Genomic DNA, 17,324 nt, shown 5'->3' with positions numbered 1-17,324 from the left:
GGGGGGGGCAGGCCTAGCTCTATGTGGCACCTAAGTTAGCACCTAGCTCAACGGGGACCGATTACCGGGGTCCAGGCCACACCTCGGCTCAGCAGCAGACTTCCCCACACGACAGCTTCCAAGGTTCCCCAGACTACCTATGCCAGGCGGCGCGGGCGTCGCGACAGGAAGCCCCGACTTCCTGTCTCCTCAGACCATATTCATGCCGGCCGCCAAGCTCGTTGGACATCTTGACGGCGATACACAATGGCACAGAACGCAAAGCAGCGTATAGAAGCCCTGGGGAAGCAGCTGGCCCCGGGTGCGACCTTCGAGGGCATGCCCGCCGTGAAGAAGGTCGCCGACCCGTCGAGTGGGCTGAGGCTCAAGGACAAGGTCGCCATCGTCACGGGTGCGTCCATTACACCTCTCCCGAATGACCCCAAACGCTGTGATCCGAGGCTAACCATATCATTCTGCAGGGACGAACTCTATACTCGGAATCGGTCGCGCGACCTGCCACCAGTTCGCTGAGAACGGCGTGAAGGCCATCTACCTGTGCGACTTTGATAACAGCAACCTCGAGAAGCACAAGCGCGAGATCAACTCTCTATATCCCAAAGTCGAGGTCCATGTCCGTCAATTTGACGCCGCCAACGAGGAGGCCGTCAAAGAGGTGGTTGACCATGCCGTCACAACCTACGGCAGGCTCGATGTGTTCTTCGCGAACGCCGGCATCATAGGCCAGGCGCTCCACTTCAAGGACGTAGAGAAGAGCGACTTCATGAAAGTCATGGAGACCAACGCTGCTAGGTACGCCCTTGTCCCACCCCCGCTGGATTCTGCTCACCCACGGCCATAGTGTGTTCTTGGCTGCGAAGCATGCTGCACCGGCCATGATGAAAACCTCAGCCGGCAAGAAATCTTCGTCGGGCAGCATCATTGGTACGGCCTCCGTCGCGGGCATCCGCTCCAATGCGGGCCCTACCGCCTACTCCGCAGGTAAAGCCGCCGTCGTCTCCATTGCTCAGACCTGCGCCTACCAGCTTGCGGGCACGAACATTCGGGTCAACGCGTTATGCCCGGGTCTGATCGAGACGGGAATGACTGCACCGACATTTGAGACCGCAAGGGCACGGGGGACAGAGAAGAAGATTGGGCAGCTGAACCCCATGAAGCGAGGCGGCAATGCCGACGAGATTGCTCGTGTTGCGCTCTTCCTGGCTAGTGACGAAGCGAGTTATGTCAATGGCCAGGCTTGGGCCGTCGATGGAGGCCTGAGTGCTGGGCACCCGTTCGTACCTGGAAAGCTTGCATAGGAGAATCAAACCTGAAGTCGGACACGTCCTCTGGCCCATGTACATTCAATCTCCAGAGTTCAGAGGCATGTCAAGTCATGGAACGCGAATGCCAAGCTTGAGGCGACATTCTCATGTCGCATTGAACCATAGTCCCCCCAATCCAAGCGCCGGACGTATCTTAGTGAGAGAGTTGAAGCTGCAACGTCACAGCTATTGTTCGGATTCAGGTTTTGGATTAGGAAACACTTGGGTGGACTACTTGCGCAAGCGTCATCTCGTCGTTACCAGCACAAGACCATTGTTTGACGAGCGTTGATCCGGGTAAACTACATAGTTGCATCCACATCTTGGGGCGCATGGTCCTTGGCAAAGGGCTATGCCATTTTCATGGAAATCAATCTCGGAAGTTTCGTTTACATCTGGGGTCGACGGTGTAGTCGAGGTCTACTCATTGGCACTCAGAACTTCTTGGCAGTGGGTTCGGCGTTTCTGATCGCAATGTTGTCTCCTTGAACGCGCAAACACCAGGGCAGGGACCATCTCGTGAAGTGCGCCTCCAGATGTTACCACCAGCATGCCATGTCCCATAACCCTGGTTGGCGGGTAAAGATGCCGTAAGACTGGAATAGATCTGATCAAGCTTAGATGCCCAGACGTTGTGCTGCCCATGTGTGCATGGCCCCATCTCTTTGCACCGAAGCAGAGCCCCCTAGCATCTGAAACTGCATCCACAAGCAACTCTCGCTTGTGAATGCCCTTATGCCCATTGGCGGCAGCTACCCCCCAAGGAGAAGGATCAGGAACGTTGCGGCTCGATAAGAGGCTCTTCGCCATGATCTTCAGCCTTGGCATTCATCGAACCCCTGAACACTAGTGGGAGCCGCGTAAGCTTTGCCCACATCCCGGGTTTGTTTTTAACTGTAAATAAACCACAACCATCAGGGAGTCTCCACCATCATAACGGTTTCCCAGATGCTTAATCCCCCCTTCCACCAATGGGAAACTTGCAGAGCGGCAGTTACTAAACGTCCTTTCACCATTGGTGCCCTGGTGGGCGTCCCACCAACTGCGGCTCTCTCCTGTTTGACGGGGCGTTGGTGGTGGGTCATCTTCGGCGTCGCACCGAGGGCCGCGTACGCCCTTGCATTGGTTGAATGAGAATAAGGGCATTCATTCGTAAATCTTCGTCGAACTCGTCGTCGCTTGCAGGAGCCAAGACTGCTCTATGAGCGAGAATGGATCCCCCGGTGGCATTGCTCCGTTCTGAACCTGACTGTCCCTCAGTATTGGGTGCAAATGCATTGACAAACACTCTGTATCGCGACTATATTACGCAACATGGTGTACGAAACGGTAAACGCCAAGCCCGGCGCTCCTGTATGTAGCATTGCTGCGCGAGTATACCATGTCCAACATCGTGATATAATAAGGCCTCGTTACCTCGCTTTGTCGGACTCTCATTCCTGGATCAACTCATCAGGTTCCTCACTCTTTTGACTTCTCTTCTCAAGCTCAGGATCCGAATTGTCATTCACTTGCCATCATGGTCAACTTCCGCAACTTCGCCGCCTCTCTTGCGGCTGCCTCTGTCATCGGTTCAGCACTTGCCCACCCCGGCGAAGTCCACACGGCCGAGGAGAAGAAGCGCGAGATTGACAACTTCAAGGCTGCTCAGCTCAACCTTCGACGCTCCTTCGCTGAGGTCGGCAAGACCCCTGAGGCTCTTGCACTGAAGGCCCGCGCCGCTGCCCGCCGTGCTGGTATCGCACAGGCCCTCCGGGAGAAGCGTGGACTTACCAAGAGTGAGAAACTGTCGTTTGCTGTTGTCAAATATTGCATACTGATACTTTCTCCCAGAGTCCCTCAAGTCCAAGCGTGACCAGGCTGCCCTCGAGAAGTGGAGCGCAATCAGCCATGACGTCTCCGAGACTGGCTACACTCTGGACACTCCTATTGAGACCATCTTCGGCGGTAACTCTAGCACTGCCCTCGTGCCCGAGACTACTATTGGCCCCTACTTTGTCTCTGGAGAGTTGATCCGGGAGGACATCACCGATGGCGAGACCGGTGTTCCTCTACACTTGGACCTGCAGTTCGTCGATGTGAACACTTTCGAGCCTGTTCCTGACCTCATGGTTGACATTTGGCACTGCAATGCTACTGGAGTTTACTCTGGCGTTTCCGCTTCTGGCCAAGGTGGACTGGATACTACCACATTCCGTGGAGTTCAAGCCACGGATTCTGATGGTGTATCCCAATTCGACACCATTGTCCCCGGTCACTACACTGGCCGAGCCGTCCACATCCAGTAAGTAGGCCTTGAAAGGCTTGTATTTGAGACCCGGATCTGATCATGCTTCTAGCCTGATGGCCAATTCGAATGCCACTGTCCTGTCTAACAACACCTACGAGGTCGGCACCGTCCTGCACATCGGCCAGCTGTTCTTCGACATGTCTCTCATCAACGAGACCGAGGCCACCTCACCCTACAATACCAACCAGCAGGTTTTGACTGCCAACCTGGATGACGGTATCGCCGCAGACGAGGCTACTGCAGACTACGATCCCTACGTAGACTTCGTCTACCTTGGCGACACCATTGCGGACGGCCTTCTGGGTTTCATCACAGTGGGCGTTGACACTACCGCTAACTACACCGACAACTACACCCCTGCGGCTCACTACCTAGAGGGCGGCGGTGTCGACACTGGCAACTCCGGCGGCGGTCCCCCTGGTGCTCCCCCTGCTCGCAAGTAAGCCTGCTGCTTCGCGCGAAGGTGTGCTGGATTTGGAGAAGAGTAACTTCAGGTGATTTTGTGTACCTATCGGTTCCTTGTATATAGCTTCGGGAGATAAAACATGACCACTGTCGTTACCGCAGATCTATTTGGACAAGTTTGGTGATCATATCAAACCCTGAGCAACACCCAGTCCGACCTCTCTAAAGTGCACCGGTTTTTCATTTTCATTTTCGAACTTGCGCCTAGCGACTAACTTTGCAGTGTTCGGCGCCCCAATGCGAACGCATTTTCTAGGCCTCGAAGCCACTCGCTGATCACATGGTAGATTTAGCCGGTGGGTGAGCTACTCTATCGTCTAATGAACCAATGACGGAGTAACAAGGGCGGCTAATTCAGATCACCTTGATCAACACGTGTCATTCCATGGCTGTAAAACTTGCATTTGAATCATGTTCAGAGAATTGTGCTCCGTAAGTTGTCAGCTGCAAGATGTCTCGCCTCACTTCAACTATCACTGGCTTATTACTACTTGCTCAGAACTCCTTTGGGGCGCATACTGAGCACGCCGCAGCTAAATTTTGCATCATCAAGCACGCTATACCACTTGGGCTCGGTGTGTGCCCAATACCAGTTGACGATGCCACATCGAAAAGAACAGGAAACCATTCGCCGTGGGCATATCCTCCTCGCTGTGTCAAACCGGCAAATCGACCAAAGAAGGGGCCCAAATACTGCGTCTACAACTTTGCAGACTTTCGCGGCGGCGAGGGCTTGAGTATTATTGCGACGCCCGAGATAGCAGTCGAGGTCATTGATGCACTGGACGACGCAACTGTATCACCAAAACTTCGTAGTCATCCATCTAGTTTACTATTCCCTGGAGCAGAACGGGTGGCCCCATTTGAGATCGAGGATGTCCCAAATAAAGGGAAGGGTGTCATTGTGACGGAGGACATCAAGCAGTGGCAGACCGTCATGGTTGACTTCCCCGCTGTGATTGCCCCTATGGACCTCTTTGAGGCTGTGAGTCCGGAGCAAGGCCGACATCTGATACAGAATGCGATCGAGCGACTGCCTGTGGCGAAGAAGGCTGCCATTCTATCTCTTGCAGCTGGGAGCGAAGGTGGAATGGTGCAAGGTATCTTGAACACTAACAGCTTCGGCATCAACTTTGAGCAAAATCAGTACATAGCGCTTTTCCCAACAGGCTCGGTGTGTATATACTTTCTACACTGCAAAGTACAGCTGCTGACTGTCCGACAGAGGGTGAATCATGACTGCCGGGCTAACGTATTCTGGCGTTATTCTCATGCCAGCATGACGATGGAGTTCGTGGCCCTCCAGGATATTTCGGCAGGGGATGAGATAGCCTATGGCTACATCCCACTGGGTGGCATCCGTGAAGAGCGACAGGAGCTGCTGCGCCAATGGGGCTTTAACTGCTCCTGCTCATTATGTTTGGCGCCGGCTAGCGAGGTTGCGAAGTCTGACGCCGCAAGAACCAGGATCCAAACGATAGCCGATCGGCTCAGATCAGCCAAGGCCAACAAGAAAGGAAAGCTCACGAGACTAGTGTCTGAGATGCTCCATCTGGTGGATCAGGAGGGGCTAGGACCTCAGCTGGTGGTATGGTACGATCTCATCTCGCGGGCATACCTCCAGGTGGATGATTTTGAGAACGCGGAGCTGTACGCGGATCTGGCTGACCAGACCTGGAAACAACACGGCGGCGAGTTCCACGAAGGCGTGGATGATATCCGGGCCCTGCGTGAAGCACTGCAAGCGCGGAGGACCGAGAGTATCGGACCTGGGATCAAAATGAAAAATTAGTAATGTGACTGTCAGCGTCGCCAAGTGCTGCTGACCAGCGCCTCGCGACTCCAATTTGTCCCACTGGCGCCCAATGACCATGCATCGTCGCGACGACCCCCCGGTCTTCCCCAGGTTGGGGTAACACCCACGGTAACAACTGCCGCTGCCAACCCCGCATGGAGGCGGTAGGCTATCTGTACCACGGGGAATGTCTACCTAGGTAGCGAATGGCACCCTGAGCGAAAGGGGAATGGGCCACATAGGACAGCGGCGCTTTGTTGCTTCAACCTCCCTGAAGCTGAATGATTCCACGCTGTATAAAATCTGCAAGGTTTACGCTCCCCAAGATTCCTTTCCCCCTGGCATTCGGGCTTGTATTTTTTTTTTTTTTTTTTAACAAACGCTGCTTGTTATCGGCATATCATCATGGCTACGGACGACCAAAAGATTGGCGCTGATCAGAATGACAAGGTGGAGGTGGACGCGATCCACCATGAGGAGAAGACTATCGTCCCCATTGAGGAGGAGGCCGCAGACGAAGGGATACAGGTGAATCTCAGTTGGCGATCTTGGGTCAGTCTAGTACTCCTGTAGAACTCGAGCCAAAGCTGACCTAGCAAACAGGTTGTTGTCTTCATTACCTGCTTTGCGTAAGAGACTCCGAGAAGGAAGGATGATGTACCAGCTACCGGGCTAACACTTTGGGTTCTAGGATCATGGCACAGGTTTTCGTCGTAGTCGCTGCAGGGTATAGCATACACCGTTCTCGTTGCTCCCATCATGCTGAGGTCACTGACAATTGGGTGGACCAGGTCGGTCATCGCATTCATCATCAGGGACTTGGGAAGTCCCGCGCTGGCCGGATGGATCATACAAGTAAGCTTCTCGCCCGACCATGAGTGGTGAAACTTCTAACAGAGCGCTAGGGCCCATTGCTCATGCAAAGTGTCCTCTCGCCCATTGTTGGGCGCCTGTCAGATGTCTTGAACCGGAAGTACTTGGCTGCGATCCCTCCGTTGATTGCATTCGTCGGCGCTGTGATCTCGGCAAAGGCAACATCTATGAACATGCTAATCGGTGGAGGGATTCTCATCGGCACTACTCTTTCAACTATTTCAATCGTCCAGGCGATACCCTCAGAGATCCTTCCTCTCAAGTACCGAGCTTTGGCAAATGGATTCTCGTTCATGGGAGGTGCAGTGGGTGGACTGTAAGTTTCGTTCCGCGATTTGCGGACGAATCCTACTGACCAAAGATGTTAGGGTGGGTGTTCTCGGGTCTGGGGCCCTGACCAACATTGATGCAGGCGGCTGGCGGTACATCTTCTGGCTCCAGGCTGCCTTCCATGGCATTACTTCTCTTGGGCTCCTTTGCCTGTACTGGCCCTCGGAGCATACCGAATATCCGAAGATGGCCTTGAAAGACTATATCTGGGCCTGCGACCCCATTGGGTCGTTTCTGTTTATATCTTCAACTACCTTGATGCTGATTGCGCTAGACTATGCGGGAGGCGAATTTGCCTGGTCCAGCGCTATGGTTGCTGCACCTTTGACCATCGGACTTGTACTTCTTGTTCTGTTCCTGCTGTACGGTGAGTTGACGTTTGATGGTCTCGGTAATCGGCCAACTGCTAATTATTCCCTATCCTCTAGAGTGGAAAGGTCGCGATGATGGACTCATTGCTCACGTGTTCTTCCGCAAGAATCTCAATTTCTTCTTGAGTGTCTTTGCCTTCGCTGTTGAGGGTTGGATATTCTACAGTGCTGTCAACTCTATCACACCTCAGATAATTCTAAACCTTGGGTTTGAAGACAACGCCTGGGATATCTCGGTACGACAACTCAGTGCTCAACTCCCAACACTTCTTACCAGTATACCTATCACATGGTGAGTACATCAAGAGCTTACATGGCAATGTCGTCTGTCCTTTTGGTAATGTTTTTTTAGGTATGCAACCCGATTCAAAGATCTGAAGTCACCTCTTCTTGTCACGTTTACACTCTTCCTCATTATGTAAGGCCCCCACTGCTTTTTCGTCATAATCACATCCCATTGACATTGCATAGAACTATCTGCTATGCAACGATCCAGCCTTCTTGGAATGCCGCGCAGATCGCCTTCAATGTCCTTGGGGGTATGGGTCAATCTGGGCCCTTGACTCTACTTGTAGCTTGCGTCCAATTCACAGCGCCCCATGCGTATCTTTCAACGGCCACTGGCCTGGCATTCTCTGCCAGAGCCATAGGTGGTGCCTTCGGTTCGGCCGTCCTAAATGCTATTATCAACGGGAGAATCAGTACTCACTATGCATCTGCTGTGTCGTCCGCAGCAGTGAACGCTGGCCTTCCGGAAAGCAGTATTGGGGATCTCTTGGAAGCTCTAGGCTCTGGACAAATCGGTGCTGATATCGCGGGTGCAACACCAGATGTCTGGGCTGCAGCACTCGATGCGAGCCATTGGGAGTATGCTCATGCATACCGACTGGCTTGGTCCAGCATCATCCCATTCGTGGTTTTGGCTATTGTTGCAGTTGCCTGCCTCAAAGGTGTCAAGGAGCTAATGACAAGCAAGATAGAGGCTACTGTAGAGCATGTGGAAAAGGTAGACAAGATGACCGGTGCTTGAGTAGGATTGATAATCGGGAACAGGAATCATGTACTGTACGTCGATCACAAGATAAATCGAGACACTGGTTGCCATGTTCTAAGAAGTACACCCTGTAGTTAACATCCTAAACATACGAATTCCCCGCCGGCCAAATGAATTGCTGAGGGCCCTAGATTCTGATATACACCGACAACATCACTGAATCTTTCAGTTGAAAAATCCACGCCTATGGAGGCGCCGTGGTCCTTCATGCACTCCGCAATTACCGTTTGGGCGAAATGTGGGGTCTCGCGTCTCGGGTTAAGCATAACGCCAACCTCAATTCCACCAATAAGTGGGCGAACCCGCTGCTATTCGCTACCACTATGGGTCCTGACACGGTTAAACTAATGATTGACTGGGGAACTTCGGGGATCAGCAAATAATAGTGATTAAGGAGGTTCCAAACGATTTGGAAAGCTATCTCAACTTGGACGGTCATTCATCGGTAGAGATAATCGACGTCTCTGGAGCAATGATGAATGCAGCCTCGTAAGGCGGTCTAAAACTTTGACAACTGTGTGGTCTTGCTCGCTCTCATATCACGGTATCATGCATTGGAAGAATATCCTCTCTTGTCTGGGCCATCTGGCTCTGGTCGTTTCAACGACCAGTGTACAAAGACGGCAAGATTCGTCACCGATGCTTCCAGACCGACAGCCCTTTGGTTTTGCAAAACAGGCCACAGGCGGCGGGAACGGCAATGTCTATGTGGTTGACAACATGATGGACCTCCGGACGGCGTTAACTAAGCCAGAGCCACGGACGATCTACGTTAAAGGCGAGATTCAAGGAAAACAGATCAATGAGACTACTTATGGAAATTGTCAACTCTACATTGACAGCAGCAACGTTCCCAACTACAATTTCACTCTCTACATTATGGCCATGAACTCGACATATACCAGCTCGGTAAAGGCTGCCGCTGCAGCCAACCAACCATTCGAAGGGCGAAATGCGACAGAGTATCTCACGCTTCTGAACAAGCAAAATGTGAGTAATGTTGCCCGTTCCAACTGCAGAGTAGCATGGCTGACGTATGATGTTCAGGGGTGGCGAGGCACAGCACAGAATGTTCAAAAGTCTTGGGAGTCTGTCAGTGTTCAAAGTAACCTGACACTAGTGGGATGGGACTCGAACGCTTTTCTGAATGGCGTTTCTTTGATCATGAACTCCCAGTCGAACATTATCATTAGGAACCTGCGCATGAGTCCACCACGAGACTGCTTCCCGGCACCCGAAACGTATCCCAGCACCTGGAATGCCCGTTATGATGCTATCAGCGTCGTAACGTCCAGTATGATTTGGCTCGATGGGAACGTTTTCGAGGACGGCCCAGCTGCTGTAGCGCCAGATCCAGCGATATGGGGCTGGCAAGTAGATCGCTATGACGGTCTGGTAGATGTGGAAGACGGATCCGATAACATCACCTTCTCTCATAATATTGTAGCGAATCACCACAAGAGCCTGCTTTGGGGTGGCGGTGAGAAGGAGGGGCCGCGAGATATTGGGAAGATGAGATTCACTGTGTTTGGCAACCATTTTGTCAACTCTCAGAGCCGCAATCCGTTGATGCGCTTTGGCACATTCTATATTGCTAACAATGTCTTCAGCAACTACGCTAATAAAGCGCCCCTCTTCGAATATATGAGCTCGAATGGTTCCAGTACGGCGTTACAAACACGAGATAATAACTACACGCCGGACTTTCAGTACAACATGGGGATCTACAATATGTGAGCTCAACTACCATTTGTCCTATCACTCCTGCTAACCTCTCATGTAAGGTCGTCGGTTCTGGTTACTGGCAACTACTTTGACCAAAGTGGTAAATACGCTGATGACCACACCCGCATCTTCACCTTCAGCAACCTTGCCACGCCTAATACGCCTGCAACGTTCTGCTCACCGCCAGATCTGACATCGGAAGAAGCTAGTCTTTACCCGCAGCTGTCCAACCTTACACAGCCTACTAGTGCGTTCAATGGCCAAGCTGTGAATCTGACAGACAATGTTTTTCAGACTTTCAGCTACTATATTTCTTCGAAGAAGGACTCAGTCGCAGGAGGCTTGGTTGAGGGGTGCGCAAAGTTTGAGGGTCAGCTTATGCCAGTCACTTTTGCGTCTGCTGATGATGTATTCGAATATGTAAAGACCAATGCAGGTCAGGTTGGACGGAGTGTACCATAGTTAGGATGTCTATCATCGCTTAGACTAAACTATGCATGCTTCATCCCACTCCGATCGTCTTTAGTGAGCTGTGGTACGCAATGGAGCCACGCATCAAGTTCGTCTGGCAGCTCAAGGTCGCCAACGTGACGCCGTACAACCTCGTCCCGCTCAGCTAGAGTACAGTGCGAATCAACAGCTCCAACCCGCTGGATCCGCTGGTCATCGACCCGAACTACAACTCCATACACACCATGATCAACGCTACCGAGGTCCTATAGGACATGCGGTTCCTGGCGAAGGCTGCGCAAGGGTATGCCACGGTGCTCGTTACGACGGAACCCATGACCGGCATCCCCATTAGCACCGCCTTGGACTGCCGACTCCCGTTTGATGAGTGGTATGACGCTGTGCTCAGACGGGTCGGATCTTCGCAGCACTTGACCGGCGGCAACCCTATGCTGGCGCAGGAAGCGGGTGGAGTTGCAAACAACGAGCGGCTCGTCTATGGGACCATCAACGTGAGGGTGGTTGATGGCAGTGTTTTTCCCTACCAGCCTAGCGCTCGCCCCATGGGCCTTGCCTAGTTACGCGTTGGCCATAAGAGCGGCCAGTATATTTCTGTGGTGGGCGGACTTACGGAGTCGTCGCAATTGCCGAGGAATAATGCAAGTGTGACCGCGAATGCCGTATTTCCAACTCAAGGCTCTTCACAATCTTGCTGGCAGGCAGGCGGACATGCTGCAGGGTAGCAATGCAATGCGGGTTCATGACTACTATATACATCTAGCGAAGCTCTATCCTTGAACCTCTATCACACAAAAAACCGTCATCCCCCGAAGGACGTAATCTATCTCTAAATCGGCTATAGCTTGCTCTTGGTGCGCTCGTCCTTCTTGAACAGAACGGGACTATCCGGGTACGGATCGAAAACCACCTTGTTTAGGGGATTGAGCTCGCTGGCCCTGTAAAACATATCTTCGTAGACCTTGCCGTCATAGCGTCCCAAGCTGGAATCAAGCTGCCAGTCTGGGAACTTCCACGAGTCCACGAGTCTGACAGCGTGTGGCCGGATCTCCTCGAGAAGCTTCATGACGGCCTTGCGCGTAAGCGTGATCTGGCGCACCGTGGTTGCGCTGCTTGAGAAAAATTCAGACGCCTCACGCTCCAGGGTGTGGAGAGCGAAGAGGCGGAAAAGCTTGTGCAGGACTGCCAGGGTCTGGCGGTCGAGAGAGCTGCGGGTCGACTCCTCCACGAGCGCGTCGTAGAAGGACTTGACCACCATGTACTGTGCGTGTGCGGTGCTCAGGCGGTAGAAGTCGACAAGCAAGCTGTTCCACGACTGCTTCTCGACGTCGCGGTGCTGAAGAGCCTCGAACGTGAGGTATGCGACACGCCAGGCAAAGGCATCCACGAGGTCGGTGTCTGAGGCCAGCACATCAAACGCAGCTCCCGTGTCACGGCGAGCCAGGAACGCCTTCAGGATGCGAGAAGTGTCGTTCTCCGACGCCTTGCCTGACAGCACAGCGCGCGCAGACTTCAACAGGTAACGGCAGACCTGCTGCGTCAACATGTAGTTGTCACCCTCCCAGGTAAGAGTTGGTAGGTAGTCAGCATACCAGGTGCCGATGCCAGAGAAGGAGCTGTAGCCGTGGCCACCACAGGCCCGACGACAGGCCTCGAGACCTTCACCCGCCACTGTGCTGCCGTATGACTTGAGTGCGCAGGACGTGGCGTGCAGGTCGGCCAGCAAATCGGCGCCGGGGTTGAGCTCCTCGGGGCCGGGGCGGCGGTTCGAGTCGCTCAGCTGGCTAGCCTCTTGCTTGGCTGCTGTGCGCTTCTGGTTCTCCTCGTACAAGCGGATCATGCCACGGCCGGTGAAGTGGAGAGCAAACGTAGCAGCCAAAAGAGGTAGCAGACGATACTGGACCATGGTGTAGTTGATCACCTGGTTCTCGCCCACGTTGCCCTTAGCATCCATATCCTGGAACTGTCGGCGGACGGCGCAGTAGCGGGTGGCGATAGTGACACCACGGGCCAAGACGGACCCTGACTGGAGAACAATAGTACTGCGGACCCAGGTGAGGGTTCCGTACACGGCCGAGGGGTTCGCAGGGCGAACGTATTTGCCGGACCCGGGGTCCACTCGCGAGAATCTGGCAAGCATGTTGACGTGCGGAACCTTGACGTGGTTGAGCAGGAGGAAGCCATTGTCCATGGTGTTGTAGCCGAACTTGGGGCCGATGTCGCCGACATGGACGTTCTCCAGAGGCTCATGGGTCTTGAGGTCTCTGATTTGGACCACAAAAGGGTGAGGTCCGTAGCGCTTGCCGTCGATGATGAGCTGTGCCATCACGACGGCGTGGTTTGCAGCCTTGCCGAGCGATCCGATCCACCACTTGGATGAAGTGAGGTGTGGCGAGTGGATGGTAAAGGTCTTGTCGTTCTGGTTCCACGTGGCCGTGGTCTCGAGGCCCCTGACATTGGACCCGTGGCCGAGCTCAGTCTGGGCGTAGCATCCAATGATCTCGTACTTCTGTGCCCTCTCCAGGAAGAGCTTGTGCTGCTCCGGTGTGCCCTGCTCACGCAGGGTGACCAGGAACATGGTGGCATGCAGGCCGTAAGGAGTGGGCTCGCTGAGGAGGTCGTTGGCAACGACATAGTCATCCTGGGTCCAGTTGTGCTTGACCGTCAGCTGGCGCAACCGCTTCCCCTTGGCCAGGGAGGCCTCGATGCGGGACTCGCGACCCTGGAAGTAGTTCTGCGACTTGTCGAAGACGGGGTCCTCGACGAGGATCTTGAGGATGCGCTCCCGCTTCTCCAGGGTCTCCTTGGTGAACATGTACTCGGCCAGCTGGTCGACATTGATGTTGCTTCCTGCGCGCTCCTTGGCGAGCAGGTCGCCTCCCTGCGGCTCGGCCACAGTCAGCTGCTTTACCCAACCCGGATTGGACGGCATGATGAAGAATCTCGGTCAGGGTGTGCAGGTCCCAGTACTCTCGTCTCGTCTCGAGTGCAAGCTTCAGCAGGACTCCCGTGTGCAGCAGGTGAGGGAATTGGAGGCTCGGTCTCCTTTAAGTTCCAGCAATGGCCGCGGTCAATGTTCAGGGTCCCAAGACAATGAGCCGAGGTCGGTACTAGCCTGCGCCCCACCGGCGGCCGAGCTACTGGCGGTTTGGGGCCACGCGGGCCACGCGGGCCACGCTATCTTCGCTGGGCCACATCGTGAGGTCACTCCGGTGCGCTAAAGGCGCTGGCCCCAGCGGTCGAATCTGGTCTAGGCGCGGCTGACCAGGAGGAGCCGCCCCATCTGCAATCCGGGGCCCCGAGTCGCTCGCTCTGCATGTGACTGTTCTGTGATGGAGATGGTGGCTGAATACCTAAAATGCGCAATCCAACAGCCCGAGCCGTCGACGCCGTCGGCAGGAGGAAATGCCTTTGCGCCTGAAGCATTGTGTATTTGTGTCTTCGGTGTCCGAAGTTGCTTCGGCGGCGAATACGGGATTTAATCTCTCTTGTCGGTCTCCGCGGGGTTACTGCAGGCCCATGACCCGACCCAGAGAGGCCCCGGCAAGTGGGTTTATATCCGAGCTGACGAGCTTGCACGAACATCTTTCTGGCGGCAACGTTTCCCAGATTCGTTCTCCTGCAAGCCCCAATCGCTTGAGGCTGATAAAGATGCAAGGAAGTTCATCCATGACACTTTTGCAGCCTTAGCCTTCTGTATTCGAAAACGTGCACGGCCAGGACAGTTGATGTCAATAGCCTACCAAGAGAGCAGAAGGATCGGGGACTCCGTATACAAGTAGGACTCTGCTTTGTTATCTGCGATTTACCCCTAAAGGTCCCAAGGGACCGACAACTACCTGCGCCGGGACGCATCTCCCTGAAACATTTGGAGAATTTTCCACCAAGTGCATAGATCAGGTTAATCCTGTTTTAGACACAAGTGGTCCGCTCTACTGATATCGCTTCAACTATACCCTTGGTGACATCTTCACATCATTCGCAATTTATGTACTGAGAACAGGGACCTAGTTGTATATGCAATCACATCATCAATCTTACCCGCAAGCGAGCCCTATCAAGCGCTGGCCACTTGATCTCTGAGCACTCAAGGGCCCACCTTAGAGCAGGGGTGTAAAGACCACAAAGAATCAGCAGGTGTCCAACGGCAACCTGATCCGCCGGGCAAAGCTTCTCTGTTGAGGTCTTTCACCTCACGAGTTATGTTATTTAAGTCTTCGTGAATTTCTTTTGTCGGAATTCGTTGGGAGCTACGCCTCCCATGGCCTATGGTCCAGAGAGGCTCACGTGGTGGCTCTTTGAAGCTAAGGCGGGCAAAAGCAAACATTGTCCCAACAGCATAAACTGTCCCTATATTATAGACAAACCGTTTGTAACTGTGCACATACGACCATAAGCACTAGAAAACTCGGGATCCCGTCCGCTCTCCCATAGATAAGCTGGTGACTGCTGGATTAGTAGTTGGGTGGGTGACCACCAGCGAATACCCGGTGTTGTATGTTTTTTACGTTTTGTCGCCACATTTTTCTTTTTTTTCTTCTTCTACCAAATGCGTCACAGCATCACCGGTGAGTCGAGCCTCTGCTACAAATCCTGTAGTATTGCGATAAATTCTAGGACTGGGGGAGGTGAGGAAAGAAGAGCTTTCTCCACAGCCGTGGCATTTGCTTTTTACAGGTCGGGTGAATCACCCCTCATCCCCCACCACAGCAACCACCTGCACTAGCCAGTCCGTAACAGTGGCAGCCCTTCTAGTACCATTTTCTATCTTTTGGAGCGCGTCAACACGCAGTGGTCCTTCCTATACTAAGGAGCTAGCATAGAACAGCAATTAATACGACCGGTTTAAGACGAAGACCACAGGGCAGTATCAGCCTTCTTCGATTAAATGATAACCATCCTGCAATGGAAGGCACAATACGAGTAGAATAGTGGCGAATTGACCGACTCTCGAACTGCACTGATAGTAATAAATCTAATTTGAAGCTACTACACTTGGTCAAAAGCAACATGTATAGTAGATGGGCCCCGTCGGTCGCTAATTACATCCATTTCTCCAACTCCTTCTCTGTATACTCCCAGAGATCCTTCGCGAACTTGTCGTCCTTGGCTACAGCATCATCCTCTGGAGGAAAGACGCCGACCGGCTCATAGAAGCCTCTCGTCTTGATTTGTCCCGAGGAGCGCTAACAGCTCACATGTGGCTAAAGGTACCTTGTTCTGGCGTTATCAGCTTGCCCATGGACACCTGCACAAACAGCCTGTCGCTGGGCTTCAGATCATTGATTAGGCCCGTGTTTGACCGCGCCCGGATGTAGGCTGGAAGAGAGCACCTTGGGGTGCCGGCGGGCGATCTCTCGGGCATAGAACATATTGTCAAGCTTGCTGTTGCCATAGCGGATCCAGCGGCCGAGTATGGCAGCTTCCATGGGCGTCTTGAGTTTCCAGGGGTCAAGGGTTCCGTTACGCCAGCCGAGACTTGTGGTGTAGATGATGCGCACGTTCGAGTTGGGCAGGTCGGCCGTCTTTTCGAGTAGCGGCAACAGCTTCTTGGCCAGAAGAGCGTGACCCATGTGGTTGCTCGCAAAGTGGATCTCATAGCCGTCGGTCGAGAGCTCGGCTGGTTTGGCGATTATACCGCCGTTGGCCAGGAACACGTCAAGACGGTCGCATTCTGTAAGGATCTGGTTGGCGCCACTGCTGACGGATGAGAGGCTGGCAACGTCGCAAGCCACAAAGGTAGCGACGGCATTCGGGGCACCAGACTTGATACGTTGTAAAGTCGCCGCGGCGGACTTAGCATTGCGGCCGGTGAAGAGGATACGGGCCGGGTCATGTTTGGCCATCTCGACGACAATTTCGGCTCCGATGCCGCCAGTGCCAACATGTTAAGGTTTGGTTAGTTAAGTGTATACAGTATGCCTAAATGTTGAGCACAGTCCTGGATATCACGCCATGTAGTGCTTAACCCCCGTTGCAAGCAGCGCTCGAACCGCCAAGTCCGGAATGGTCGACTTGTCGAACTTAATGCCAGACAAGTGAGTATGCATTGCGTCATGCAGAAGGGATGTAGAGCTGGATCAGTCTACAGTGGCATAAGCAGTCTATCCATTAGGGTAAATGACTCTAGAGGGAAGCATCACATTAGATTAGGGTCATATGATGAAGTCAACTGCAACCCAAGCAAATAAGTGCGTTGTGAATCACGCACGAAACCCCATGCACTCGTTCTTTTGGAACTCGGCGTATTGATAATTGCTACTACGCGGTGGGCCTCCGGCAGCTTAGGCTTGTGGCTGCTGATGTATTGTGTCATGCATAGACATGTCTTAGGCTGGGTAGAATCTCCTCTTCCTCGTCGACAACTGTCGGAGCATGCCTCGAATATCGAGCAAGTAATTATTGGGGTTCCCTAAATGCCACGTTCAATCAAGAAATGAGCTGGTGATTACACCTGTCTCCGTTGGACTCCGCAAGTACGATGAGCCTGGGTTGAGAGCCTGGCAATACTCTCTGAGACATACACGTAGCTATTGTATTCACTTGGGTTCGATTTTCCATTGCTGAATGAAGATACGGACGCGTTTCTGGCTGCAAACGAGATGTAAGATTCAAATAAAACGCACAATGATGGTAAGGAATGCCAGTC

General features: G+C 53.3%; 8 protein-coding genes across 8 annotated transcripts; 6 read left to right on the top strand and 2 right to left on the bottom strand.

Moving 5' to 3' along the window:
* Window positions 1-246: 246 nt before the first annotated feature.
* On the top strand, window positions 247-1,298 carry JN550_006982 (uncharacterized protein; the record flags this gene model as incomplete). Its single annotated transcript, XM_049318782.1, has 3 exons — window positions 247-391; window positions 462-792; window positions 842-1,298. 3 exons carry the CDS (start codon window positions 247-249, stop codon window positions 1,296-1,298), a joined length of 933 nt encoding a protein of 310 aa, XP_049171217.1.
* A 1,525-nt stretch (window positions 1,299-2,823) lies between these two features.
* On the top strand, window positions 2,824-4,037 carry JN550_006981 (uncharacterized protein; the record flags this gene model as incomplete). Its single annotated transcript, XM_049318781.1, has 3 exons — window positions 2,824-3,082; window positions 3,138-3,588; window positions 3,644-4,037. 3 exons carry the CDS (start codon window positions 2,824-2,826, stop codon window positions 4,035-4,037), a joined length of 1,104 nt encoding a protein of 367 aa, XP_049171216.1.
* A 433-nt stretch (window positions 4,038-4,470) lies between these two features.
* Window positions 4,471-5,851, top strand: JN550_006980 (uncharacterized protein; the record flags this gene model as incomplete). Its single annotated transcript, XM_049318780.1, has 3 exons — window positions 4,471-4,491; window positions 4,559-5,233; window positions 5,285-5,851. The coding sequence occupies 3 exons, from the start codon at window positions 4,471-4,473 to the stop codon at window positions 5,849-5,851; spliced, it is 1,263 nt and encodes a 420-aa protein (XP_049171215.1).
* Window positions 5,852-6,259: 408 nt separating this feature from the next.
* JN550_006979 (uncharacterized protein) lies at window positions 6,260-8,458 on the top strand (the record flags this gene model as incomplete). The annotated part of the gene is made up of 10 exons (XM_049318779.1): window positions 6,260-6,406; window positions 6,458-6,483; window positions 6,546-6,581; window positions 6,646-6,709; window positions 6,760-7,043; window positions 7,096-7,424; window positions 7,486-7,720; window positions 7,781-7,846; window positions 7,900-7,967; window positions 8,022-8,458. The coding sequence occupies 10 exons, from the start codon at window positions 6,260-6,262 to the stop codon at window positions 8,456-8,458; spliced, it is 1,692 nt and encodes a 563-aa protein (XP_049171214.1).
* A 663-nt stretch (window positions 8,459-9,121) lies between these two features.
* JN550_006978 (uncharacterized protein) lies at window positions 9,122-10,827 on the top strand (the record flags this gene model as incomplete). Its single annotated transcript, XM_049318778.1, has 4 exons — window positions 9,122-9,472; window positions 9,530-10,215; window positions 10,267-10,627; window positions 10,693-10,827. The coding sequence occupies 4 exons, from the start codon at window positions 9,122-9,124 to the stop codon at window positions 10,825-10,827; spliced, it is 1,533 nt and encodes a 510-aa protein (XP_049171213.1).
* Window positions 10,828-10,932: 105 nt separating this feature from the next.
* Window positions 10,933-11,235, top strand: JN550_006977 (uncharacterized protein; the record flags this gene model as incomplete). The annotated part of the gene is made up of 1 exon (XM_049318777.1): window positions 10,933-11,235. The coding sequence occupies one exon, from the start codon at window positions 10,933-10,935 to the stop codon at window positions 11,233-11,235; it is 303 nt and encodes a 100-aa protein (XP_049171212.1).
* Window positions 11,236-11,513: 278 nt separating this feature from the next.
* On the bottom strand, window positions 11,514-13,607 carry JN550_006976 (uncharacterized protein; the record flags this gene model as incomplete). The annotated part of the gene is made up of 1 exon (XM_049318776.1): window positions 11,514-13,607. The coding sequence occupies one exon, from the start codon at window positions 13,605-13,607 to the stop codon at window positions 11,514-11,516; it is 2,094 nt and encodes a 697-aa protein (XP_049171211.1).
* Window positions 13,608-15,717: 2,110 nt separating this feature from the next.
* Window positions 15,718-16,521, bottom strand: JN550_006975 (uncharacterized protein; the record flags this gene model as incomplete). Its single annotated transcript, XM_049318775.1, has 2 exons — window positions 15,718-15,861; window positions 15,979-16,521. 2 exons carry the CDS (start codon window positions 16,519-16,521, stop codon window positions 15,718-15,720), a joined length of 687 nt encoding a protein of 228 aa, XP_049171210.1.
* Window positions 16,522-17,324: the final 803 nt, after the last annotated feature.

The sequence above is a fragment of the Neoarthrinium moseri genome (assembly GCF_022829205.1).
Source record: "Neoarthrinium moseri strain CBS 164.80 chromosome Unknown scaffold25_Wmoseri_CBS_16480, whole genome shotgun sequence".
Classification (NCBI taxonomy): Eukaryota; Fungi; Ascomycota; class Sordariomycetes; order Amphisphaeriales; family Apiosporaceae; genus Neoarthrinium; species Neoarthrinium moseri.
The sequence above is the reverse complement of the archived record's forward strand: the minus strand, read 5'-3'. Positions and strand labels throughout refer to the sequence as shown.